The following is a 12184-nucleotide window of genomic DNA, read 5'->3' on the forward strand; positions in this document are numbered from 1 at the left end:
GAGGGGGAGCTCAGCACCTCCCCAGGCAGCTGATTCCGCTGTGGCACAACTCCGACTGTCAAAAAGTTTTCCCTAATATCCCTCCCAAGAAGAAGAAGAAGGAGGAGGAGGAGGAGGAGGAAGAAGAAGAAGAAGAGGAGGAGGAGATTGGATTTATACCCCGCCCTTCACTACCCAAAGGAGTCTCAGAGCGGCTTACAAACTCCTTCCCCTTCCCCTCTCCACAACAGACACCCCCTGTGGGGTAGGTGGGGCTGAGAGAGCTCTGACAGAAACTGCTCTTTTTCAAGGACAGCTCTAATCAGAACTGTGGCTTGCCCAAGGTCATCCAGCCAGGTGCAAGTGGAGGAGTGGGGAATCGAACCTGGTTCTCCCAGATTAGAGTCCACGCACTTAAATCACCACGTCAAACTGGCTCTCCCATTTAAACCCCTTCTTGCGAGTCCTCATATCCTCTGCTGCCAAGAGGAACAGCTCCCTGCCCTCCTCCTCTAAGGGACAGCCCTTCAGATACTTCGAGCCATCCTGTCCCCCCTCAACATCAACGTAACTTGGATCCTCCTCAGAATAAGACACACACAGAAGTACAGGCCACAGCCCCATATCGTTTATCCAAGTGGGAACCACTTTGTGCAGTGCCCTCTCAAATAGTCCAGACGGGCACCCTTCGCAGAAAGACGGCCGTGTCAGTCAGCCACAGCCCAACAGGAACAGAAGTCTGGTTGCACCTTCAAAACCAGCATTCATTCCAATGAGCGCGCTTTGTCAGATACGATGGAAAGAAAGAGGCGGGCCAGTCCTGGCTGGCAAACAGCGCCTTGAGCCGAACCGGCTCTGACGACCACCTGGCAGAAACGGAAACCCAAGGACCCTCCTACGCAATCAAACCCGGCGCCGTCCCTGTAACGAAGCAGACGGTGCCATCCCGAGACCCACCCATCTAGCCATCCCATCAGGGTCTCATTCACCTCCACGGCCGCTAGTGGAGTGTGTGCCACCTTGCCCTGCCACCGTGAACATTGGCCAGACAGACCCAGACCAGACTGTCCCCCGCACAACAGCATGAATGGCGACACAGGAACCGTTTTTAAAAATGGCTGAGTCTTCTGACTCATTTTGGCCTAAGTACAGAAGGAGAGCCCTGCTGGATCAGACCAGTGAGGGTCCATCTAGTCCAGCCTCCTGTCTTGGCGCCAACTCCGTCTCTGTAATGAAGCAGACGGTGCCATCCCATCAGGGTCTCATTCACCTCTATGGCCACTAGTGGACTACGTGCCACCATGCCCTGCCACCGTGAACATTGGCTAGACAGACCCAGACCAGACTGTCCCCCACACAACAGCATGAATGGCGACACAGGAACCGTTTTTAAAAATGGCTGAGTCTTCTGACTCATTTCGCACGAAGAACAGAAGGAGAGCCCTGCTGGGTCAGACCAGGGAGGGTCCAGCCTCCTGTCTCACAAGGCGTCCAACCAGTTCCTCTGGAGGGCCAGCAACAGGGCAGAGAGGTCGGAGTCTTCTGACTCATTTTGGCCTAAGTACAGAAGGAGAGCCCTGCTGGATCAGACCAGTGAGGGTCCATCTAGTCCAGCCTCCTGTCTCACAAGGCATCCAACCAGTTCTTCTGCAGGGCCAACAACAGGGCAGAGAGGCCAAGGCCTTCCCCTGATAAGAACATCAGAAGAGCCCTGCTGGGTCAGACCAGTGAAGGTCCATCTAGTCCAGCCTCCCGTCTCACACAGGGGCCAGCCAGTTCCTCTGGAGGGCCAACAACAGGGCAGAGAGGCCGAGGCCTTCCCCTGAGAAGAATATCAGAAGAGCCCTGCGGAATCAGACCAGTGAGGGTCCACCTACTCCAGCCTCCTGCCTCACACAGTGGCCAGCCAGTTCCTCCGGAGGGCCAGCAACAGGGCATGGAGGCCGAGGCCTTCCCCTGAGAAGAACCCCAGAAGAGCCCTGCTGGGTCAGACCAGGGAGGGTCCACCTAGTCCAGCCTCCTTACTCACACAGGGGCCAGCCAGTTCCTCTGGAGGGCCAACCACAGGGCAGAGAGGCCAAGGCCTTCCCCTGATAAGAACATCAGAAGAGCCCTGCTGGATGAGACCAGTGAAGGTCCATCTAGTCCAGCCTCCCGTCTCACACAGGGGCCAGCCAGTTCCTCTGGAGGGCCAACAACAGGGCAGAGAGGCCGAGGCCTTCCCCTGAGAAGAATATCAGAAGAGCCCTGCGGAATCAGACCAGTGAGGGTCCACCTACTCCAGCCTCCTGCCTCACACAGTGGCCAGCCAGTTCCTCCGGAGGGCCAGCAACAGGGCATGGAGGCCGAGGCCTTCTCCTGGTGTTACCTCCTGGCTCTGGGATTCAGAGGTGTACTGCCTCTGAATGCGGAGGTTCCCCTCCGTCACCAGAGCTAGTACCCTCCATGAATCTATCTAATCCCCCTTTAAAGCTATTTATTCCTGTGGCCATCAGAACGTCCCCTGGCCGGGAATCCCACATTTTAGTCACTCTCCGTGTAAAGTAGTATTTCCTTCTGCCCGTCCCGAACCTACTGCCCACCAGCTTCATTGGATGCCCTCGAGTTCTAGTATTTGGGGAGAGGGAGAAAAGGGTCTCTTTATCAACTGTCTCCCCCCCCCCTTGCATAAGTTGATAAACCTCTATCGTGTCCAATGTTCCCTCTAAGCTGTGGAGTCTCGTGAGCAAAAATTCTACTTTGTGATCTACTGGCACTAAAACTGTGAGTGAGTGATTTATGGCTGCTGCATCAATTAGTTTGCTCTGGAGCCATCCCCTTCCTGAGCTGAGACAGAAACGTGTGAGCCGGAGGCTAAAAATCTGTGAGCTGGCTCACACTACCTCGGCTTAGAGGGAACACTGATCATGTCCCCGCCCCCTTAGTTGTCTCTTTTCTCAACCGAGAAGTCCCGGAGACTCTTCAGCCTCTCCTCCTAGGGAAGGGGCTCCAACCCCCTCGTCATCTTGGCTGCCCCTCCTCTGTGCTTTTCACAGCTCTGCACTAACATCCCCTCCCCACCAGCCTGTCTCTGCCTGCCCAGCATGCAGAGTTCCCGCTCCCTCCCTGTGCTCCTCGGCACCCCGCAGTTGCAAGCTCTGGGGGGGGGGAGTGGCAACAGGCCAAGCAAGACCCGCGGGCATGCCATCCCGAGAATCTGCCCGTATTCCTGGAGAAAACAGGCCTGCAAATTAGGCCTGCAAATTAAACCACAGGCTTATCTGGCGACGTTTCATTACCGTGATAAAAATCTGGATTTTCCAGTTGCAACTGAAATGTTTTCGCACAAGCCCACGTTTAACTGGTTTCCCCCTTCCCCTGCCCCGTGGGGGAAAAGAGGATAGGCTTAGTTGTAGCAGTTTGGAAGTCAAAAGGCATGAAATGAAGCTTATGCACCAAAGGGTCCAAAAGAAGAAGAGTTGGCTTTTATAACACCTGGCGTCCACTACCCGAAGGAGTCTCAGAGCGCCTTATAATCTCCTTCCCTTCTTCTCCCCACAACGGACACCCTGTGAGGCAGGTGGGGCTGAGAGAGCTCTGACTGAGAACAGCTCTTTTTCAAGGACAGCTCTTATCAGAACTACGGCTTGCCCAAGGTCATCCAGCAGGTGCAAGTGGAGGAGTGGGGAATCAAACCCGGTTCTCCCAGATTAGAGTCCGCGCACTTAACCACGACACCAAACAGGCTCTCAATATCTATCTATCTATCTATCTATCTATCTATCTATCTATCTATCTATCTATCTATCTATCTGAAGAAGAAGAAGAAGAAGAAGAAGAAGAAGAGGAGGAGGAGGAGGAGATTGGATTCATACCCCGCCCTTCACTATCCAAGGGAGTCTCAGAGGGGCTCACAGACTCCTTTCCCTTCCCCTCCCCACAACAGACACCCTGTGAGGTACGTGGGGCTGAGAGAGCTCTAGACAGAAACTGCTCTTCTTCAAGAGCAGCTCTTATCAGAACTAGGGCTTGCCCAAGGTCATCCAGCCAGGTGCAAGTGGAGGAGTGGGGAATCAAACCCGGCTCTCCCAGATTAGAGTCGGTTGGTGGGGCTGAGGGAGCTCTGAGAGAACTGAGACTGGCCCAAGGTCACCCTGCTGGCTGCAGGTGGAGGAGGAGAGCGGGGAAATCAAACCTGGTTCTCCAGATTAGAGTCCGCCGCTGTAAACCACTGCACCACACTGTCTCTTGGAATGGCTGCGAGAACAACCCAGCTCCAGCCCCAGGACATCTGTGCCAACCGAGACCAGCCCACAGAGGACGGTTTGGGCCAGGGGTCCCCAACCTGGTGCCCGTGGGCACCATGGCATTCATCAGCACCTTTCCCAGTGCCATCCAAGTGGGGTTTCTGCCCTGCAAGGGTTCTGATTTGCCACTGGAAATTGGACTGGCTGCGCAGATATTTTTTTTTTTTAAACCTTGCTTTGGCATGAGCTGCCACCACATACAAGAGTGGCCGGAGGCTGCAGCGAGTGCAGAACGCTGTGGTTAGAGCACTGGTCCAAGCCAGCAAACGGGAACACGTCACTGTTACAGCAATTGCACTACCTACCAATCCAATCCCAATCCCAATTCAAGGTAGAAGAAGAAGAAGAAGAGATTGGATTTATACCCCACCCTTCACTTGGAGTCTCAGAGCGGCTTATAAACTCTTTTCCCTTCCCCTCCCCACGACAGACACCCTGTGAGGTGGGTGGGGCTGAGAGAACTCTTGACAGAAACAGTTCTTTTTCAAGGACAGCTGTGCCAGAGCTTGTGACTGACCCAAGGTCACATCAGCAGGTGCAAGTGGAGAAGTGGGGAATTAAACCCGGTTCTCCCAGATTAGAGTCCGCGCACTTAACCACTACACCAAACTGGCTCGTATCCCTTAAAGCCCGGCATGGCTTAAGACTAGGGTTTCTGAAGGACCCTCTTCTCCCAGGTGTTCCTGCCCGGGAATTAAGATCACAGGGAGAGCCCCCCCCCCCGACTGCTCCCACAAATTAAAGAAGCTCGTCTGGTGGGCACACGACGCAGTGTTCCCTCTAAGCTGAGTGAGTGTGAGCCTAGCTCACAGTTTTTTTAGCCTCCGGCTCACACATTTTCGTCTCGGCTCAGGAAGGATGGGGCTCCAGAGCAAACTGATTGATGCGGCAGCCGAATCGCTCGCTCACCACTTTAATGCCAGGAGCTCACAAAGTAGGATTTTTGCTCACAAGACTCCACAGCTTAGAGGGAGCATTGCACTCGAGAGAAGGCCTTTTCAGTGGCGGCCCCACGGTTATAGAACAACTCTCCAGGAAGGTGTGCCCGGCCCCCTCCCTTTCAACGTTTAGGAGGCAACTGGAGACGGTTTTATTTAGGACCCCATTTGGTGAAGCTTACAGCAGTCCTGAGCTGTGATTTTAAATTTTGGTTTATATGTTTTATACAGGGGTCATTTCGTAGAAAAAGAGGTGCAGGAGTTCATTTGCATAACTCATTTGCATATGCCACACCCCCTGACAAAGGGCAGGCATTTTAAGCATGCCTGGGTTCCCTGCCTGATCTTCTCCAGGTGCCCCACAGGCAGGGAACCCAGGCATGTTTAAAATGCCTGATGGTAAAGGGAAAGAAAGGCATTAACCCCCCCCCCCACTCCCCGAGTTTCTCCGCAAAAGCAGAGAGGCTCAGGGGGGAAAGGGGGCATGTCTGCCCACCTCCCCTTCCCCTCCCCAGCCAACCCGACACGGCAGGCAGGCAGGCTGGCTGGGGAAGCACAGGGCAGGCCCGCAAGCACGCCTGGGTTCCCTGCTCCTGGGCTTGTTCCTCCCGGAACGCCGCTCCGGCTCGTACCCCCTTAAAATGACCCCTGTGTTTTAATGTATTTCGTTTTACACATTTTATCTATGTTGGAAGCCACCTTGAGCTCCGTAAAGAAAGAAGAGCGGCTAACAGATGTTTCAGGTTAAGCAAGCAAACGAACGTAGAGTCATATGAACTCGCCGTCTCACTCACGCAGTGGTGGCCCGAAGAGGACGGTGTCCAGAGCCTTCAGCTGCAGCTTCTGCCTGTGGCTCCGGTCGGTCATCTTCAGGACGGTCCCCGTCATGGTGGCATTGTTTATGGCCAACCTGCGGGGGAGGGGCAGGGAGAAAAACAACAGGTGGTCATCACAGCCTGGAAACAGGAAGGGCGCCGGGGACCAAAAGACCACCTGGTGGTCAGACGGATTCCCGGGGCCGGCTGCTCAAGGACACACGGCCCCTGCACGCCGGAAGGGGATTACGCGGCGGCTTCCTTGCCTTTCACAAAGGCACTGGGGCCACAGCAGAAGGAGCCAGCGGTAATTTCATTTCACAGAGGAGGAAACTTGGGGGCCTTCTCTCCGTTAGGGCATCCCCACCGCTTAGCAGAGCACACGCCAAAACCCAGAAAGCCGGCCTCTGGCATGGGAATGTGTGGACACACCTAGAAAGAGTTCCATGTGAAACGGGCATTCTAGAATCATAGAATCGTAGAGTGGGAAGGGGCCTCCAGGGTCATCTAGTCTGACCCCCTGCACAAGGCAGGAAATTCACAAATTCCTCCCCCCTCCACACCCACAGTGACCCCTGCTCCATGCCCCAGAAGATGACAATTTGTTGCATACCACGTTGTTGCATTGTTTTAATGCATCTGTGTTTTAACGTATTTTAACCCACTGTAAGCCGCCCTGAGCCTACTATGCAAGGAGGGCGGGATATAAGTAGAATAAATAAATAAAAATAAAAACCTCCAGGATCCCCGGCCAAAACGGCCTGGAGAAAACTTGCTCCCTGACCCCAAAGTGGCGGCTTTGCCTTTGTCGGCTCCGTCGGAATCTTGTTTCAGAAACATAATCAAGGGCAAGGATGAGAAAGGCAAACAGATTAGCTGATTGAACTGGATGGTCTACTCATTTTCTCATCGCTGCCTCTCGTTTCTCTTTGCTGTAATAGGATTAGTGTACATTCAGGCTATTGATCATGGGGGAAGTTTGGACAGAATGATGGTCTTGGGATGGCTGTGCTTAAAATGCTTTCTGAAAATGTGATCACTTCATTCTTCTAAATGGGCTGGAGGAGTCCTTGTGCACCTCTTCTGACCTCTTCTGCAAAATAAAACCCTCTAAATCTGTATTGCATGTTGCAGTCTTTCTCCTTCTCTTCACTCTCTGTTTTTTTCCTGTCCTTCTCTTTCTGTCTCCTGTAGTTTTTCTCCCTCCCTCTCAGTGTCCCCAATCCAGCTCTAGTCACGGGCTACACCTCACATAGAACAACTGGTGGTCCCAGATTGGGATTCACATCATTCACATCAAATAACCCTTCTGGCCAATTTCATAGAGTTCATAGAAGCATAAGGTAATAGATGCTGATGCAGATTGGTGCTGGTGCCATGTGCAGAAGGCTATTTACATGTAGACAGATCTCTTTCTAGAGTACAGCACACCTTTCTGGGGGGGAAAACGTACTGGTAACATTTGAGCCTTGCATCTTGGGATGGGTTCTGACCCAGTGGTGGGTGCAAGAAAGGGCCACGAGAACTAAGCACAGAGGCAACCCTCCCTGCCCTCCCTTCACAGAATCAGCATTGCTGCCAGGTGGCCATCCAGAACTCTGCTTGGAAACCTCCCGAGAAGGAGAGCGAGGATCTCAAGAGTAAGGATTCCTTCTCCACCCTCCATCTTGGGGAGGCACCGTGGCCCTGAGCATCCATCCGGCTTGTCTTCAAGAGCTTCCTGGTCGGGTCCACACCACTTGCAGCGAACAGACATTTGTTGACTTTTTATTTCCTCCCGGATCGAAGACTCAGAGCGGCTCTTCACATCGTAACCCCCCCCTGCCCCCGGCTTAACCCTCACCACGACCACCTTGGGAGGGTGGGTTCGGCTGAGAGACTGTGACAGACCCCCCCCCCCCCAAGGAAGCAGGGATCTATGGTTGTGTGAGGGGTCTGAATGGGGTCGTCCTCGGTCCTAGTCTGACGCTCTGACCACCACGCCAGGCCAGCCCTCTGGAACTCAGGGACAAGGGCAGGGACTGACGTCTCTCTCCCAGCGACCCCGCCCAGCCTGCCGTCAGCTGGGGCCAGGGTACGGGCCCTCAGGACCTGAGTCGGAGGAAGGCGGCTTCTTGCATCCCCATCACCCCCCCCCCCGAGGAAAGGGGTGCTCTGAATTCCTCCATGCGCAGGGGGAGCCGACCCAGAAGGACGTCACTGTCACAAGCATTGCAATACAATGTTTGGGTCCAGGGGCACCTTTAAGAGAGCCAGTTTGGTGTAGCGGTTAAGTGCGCGGACTCTAATCTGGGAGAACCGGGTATACAGAATCATAGAATCATAGAATGTTAGAGTTGGAAGAGACCTTGCAGGTCATCTAGTTCGACCCCCTGCACTCTGCAGGAGCATAGCCGAAAGATAGCCCTACATACCTACAACATACCCGAAAGATGGTCGTCCAGCCTCCACTTGAAAACGTCCAGCGAAGGAGCATCCACCACCTCCCGAGGCAGACTGTTCCACTGCTCAACCACTCTGACAGTTAGGAAGTTTCTCCTGATATTTAGCCGGTAGCGACTCCCTTGTCATTTCCACCCATTAGACCTAGTCTTGCAATCCGGAGCAAGAGAGAATAGATCTGCTCCATCTTCTACATGACAGCCCTTCAAATATCTGAAGACTGCAATCATGTCCCCTCTAAGCCTTCTCTTTCCCAGGCTAAACAGACCCAACTCTTTCAGCCTTTCCTCGTAAGACTTGGAATCTGGGAGAACCGGGTATACAGAATCATAGAATCATAGAATGTTAGAGTTGGAAGAGACCTTGCAGGTCATCTAGTTCGACCCCCTGCACTCTGCAGGAGCACAGCCGAAAGATAGCCCTACATACCTACAACATACCCGAAAGATGGTCGTCCAGCCTCCACTTGAAAACGTCCAGCGAAGGAGTATCCACCACCTCCCAAGGCAGATTGTTCCACTGCTCAACCACTCTTACAGTTAGGAAGTTTCTCCTGATATTTAGCCGGTAGTGACTCCCTTGTCATTTCCACCCATTATACCTAGCCTTGCCATCCGGAGAAAGAGAGAATAGATCTGCTCCATCTTCTACATGACAGCACTTCAAATATCTGAAGACTGCAATCATGTCTCCTCTAAGCCTTCTCTTTCCCAGGCTAAACAGACCCGACTCTTCCAGCCTTTCCTCGTAAGACTTGGATTCCAACCCTCTCACCATCCTGGTTGCCCTCTTCTGGACACGCTCGAGCTTGTCAATATCCTTTGATTCCCCACTCCTCCACATGCAGCTGCTGGTGTGACCGTGGGTCGGTCATAAGTTCTCTCAGAGCTGTTCTCTCAAGGGCAGTCCTCGAAAGAGCTCTCTCAGCCCCACCTACCTCACAGAGGGTGTCTGTTGTGGGGAGGGGAAGGGAAAGGAGTTTGTGAGCCGCTCTGAGACTCCTTTGGGTAGTGAAGGGCGGGGCACGAATCCAATCTCTTCTTCTTCTCTCTTAAGACCAACAGAGTTTGATTCTGGGTATGAGCTTTCGTGGGTATAAGCTTCATCAGATCACACGAAACCTGAGACCCAGCATAAAAGTTTGTTGGTCTCCAAGGAGTCTCTGGACTCCAACTTTGTTCTGCTGCTTCAGACGGATATGGTTGCCCACCTGGATCTACAAAAACTGCAAGTTCCCGCTCCGGTCATTGTGCATCTCTCTCCTGCAGAGGCACATGGAGAGGGGCGGGGGTGGGGGAGGAGGAGAAGGAGTCACTTCCCGATCAGGCAGCGGCTGGCCGAAAGAGATGGCAAGACCAGCCTTGCTGATGGGCCGGCGGTCCAGCTACAAGCACCCCATCACCTGGCACGACCCCAAACAAGGCACTGTGTGTGTGTGTGGGGGGTGGCTGCCAGGTTTTTGTTGGATGAGACTCTGACGGGCCAGTGACGGGAGAAGAAGAGATTGGGTTTATACCCCAGCCCTTCACTACCCGAAGGAATCTCCCCTCCCCACAACAGACACCCTGGGAGGTAGGCGGGACGGAGAGAGCTCTTTCCAGAGCTGCCCTTGAGAGAACAACTCTGTGAAAACTTGTGACTGACCCAAGGTCACACCAGCAGCTGCATGGGGAGGAGTGGGGAATCAGACCCGGTTCTGCCAGATTAGAGCCCACGCTCCAAACCACTACACCAAACTGGCTCTCTGAGGAAGCCACTCAGCAAAGACCCCCTAATGGCCCAGAAGCCCCCTGCCCTGCAAATGCCCCCGACTGCAAAGACCCAACGAAAGCAGGCCCAGGGAAAGGGATCCCATTCTAAAGATGGGATTTTAAAGATGACATTGCTGGAGGGGTGTGTGTGTCCATCTCCTGCTTTCCCACCTTCTCATTTTCCTCGCTAGTAAGCTCCTGGGGTGGGGGTCCTGTTCCTCTCATGTTTTGCTCCTCCTACTGGTCAATTTGATATCACACCAGTTTATGTCCGGCGTAAAAAAAACCCCAGTTTAAATCCGCAGGGAGATATGCTGGACGTAAACTGGTGTGGTATCGAATCGACCACTAGAGGGAGCAAAACAAGTGCAGAACGGGGGGGGGGGGGTGCTCACACAAAAGAAACAGGATCTTACAAGGGAGGGAAATGGAAATGTGGGAAAGCCCTGGAGAAAAATCAAGCATACCACGGAGTCACAGGAGGAAAGAGCAAGAGTTGACTCCAGGAGCACCTTAAAGACTAACAAAATTTGTGGCAGGGTAGGGAGCTTCCGTGAGTCACTGCTCGCTTCTTCAGATAAGCGCTTACCCTGCCGTGCATTGAAAGTGGATCGAAAGTGCATTAATCAGCGTTCATGAAAGTGCCTACTCTGCTATGTATTCCCATTGACTCTGTGTTGTTTAGCTGTTAAAAGTGGTTTCTAGTTTAGGTACCCGCCCTTCACTACCCGAAGGTGTCTCAGAGCGGCTGACAATCTCCTTTCCCTTCCCCTCCCCACAACAGACACCCAGTGAGGTCGGTGGGGCTGAGAGAGCTCAGACAGAAATGGCTCTTTTTCAAGGACAGTTCTGACAGAACTATGGCTTGCAAAGGTCATCCAGCAGGTGCACGTGGAGGAGTGGGGGAATCAAACCCGGTTCTCCCAGTTTAGAGTCCACACATTTAACAAGGAAGGAAGGAAGGAAGGAAGGAAGGAAGGAAGGAAGGAAGGAAGGAAGAAGGAAGGAAGGAAGGAAGGAAGGAAGGAAGGAAGGAAGGAAGGAAGGAAGGAGAAGAAGAGATTGGGTTTATGCCCCGCCCTTCACTACCCAGAGGAGTCTCAGAGCGGCTGACAAACTCCTTTCCCTTCCCCCTCCCCACAACAGACACCCTGCTAGGCGGGGCTGAGAGAGCTCTTGACAGAAACGGCTCTTTTTCGAGAACAGCTCTTATCAGAACTACGGCTTGCCCAAGGTCATCCAGCCAGGTGCAAGTGGAGGAGTGGGTAATCAAACCCGGTTCTCCCAGATTAGAGTCCGCGCACCTAACTACTACACCAAACTGGCTCTTCCTAGGCTCAGGGTTACGACGAGAGTATCACACACTACCTAATCTACATTACTTAGCCACCGGCAAAGCTTAGGTGTGGACTTCTATCAATAACTGAACCAGGCTGGGATGCAGAAGGGTTGCAAGAGCAGTCATGGAGGGGTGGGTGATTGGAATCCTGCCCCAAAGGACTCAGGATGTCTGTCCTTCAAAGCCAAGGAATCCTTGGCCAACTGCGGGGTAAGTACAGGGCAGAGAAGCGGGCTTGGAGGGTTGCCAGATTCTCTCCGGTGTGTCCCAGAATCTTTGGACAACCAGAGGCGGGAGCCCCTGTGTTCAGCGGCAGCGATCTAACGTCACAGGTGGCAGGTTATCGTGGAAACACAGACCTGGAAGGGTCCCCAAGGGTCATCTAGTACAACCCCCTGCACAATGCAGGGAACTCACAGCTGCTCTATCCCCAGTAAAAAAAGGTAAAGGTTTCCCTTGCTCGAAAGCCAGTCGAGTCCAACTCTAGGGTTGCGGTGCTCATCTCCATTTCAAAGCTGAAGAGCCAGCGCTGTCCGAAGACATTTCCGTGGTCATGTGGCCGGCGTGGCTAAACACCAAGGCACACGGAAAGCTGTTACCTTCCCACCGAAGTGCTCCCTATTTATCTACTTGC

General features: G+C 53.4%; 1 protein-coding gene across 1 annotated transcript in view; it reads right to left on the reverse strand.

The window, feature by feature from the left end:
* Positions 1-6113, reverse strand: part of STIM1 (stromal interaction molecule 1) — a gene marked incomplete at its 5' end in the record, with an annotated part of 44825 nt that extends 38712 nt beyond the window's left edge. The window contains one exon of the mRNA XM_015418298.1: positions 5998-6113. Coding sequence (XP_015273784.1) covers positions 5998-6113 — 116 coding nt within the window. The remainder of the gene's footprint in view (positions 1-5997) is intronic.
* Between the last annotated feature and the right edge of the window lie 6071 nt (positions 6114-12184).

This window comes from Gekko japonicus, unplaced genomic scaffold, assembly GCF_001447785.1.
Source record: "Gekko japonicus isolate JY-2015 unplaced genomic scaffold, Gekko_japonicus_V1.1 scaffold5104, whole genome shotgun sequence".
Lineage (NCBI taxonomy): Eukaryota > Metazoa > Chordata > Lepidosauria > Squamata > Gekkonidae > Gekko > Gekko japonicus.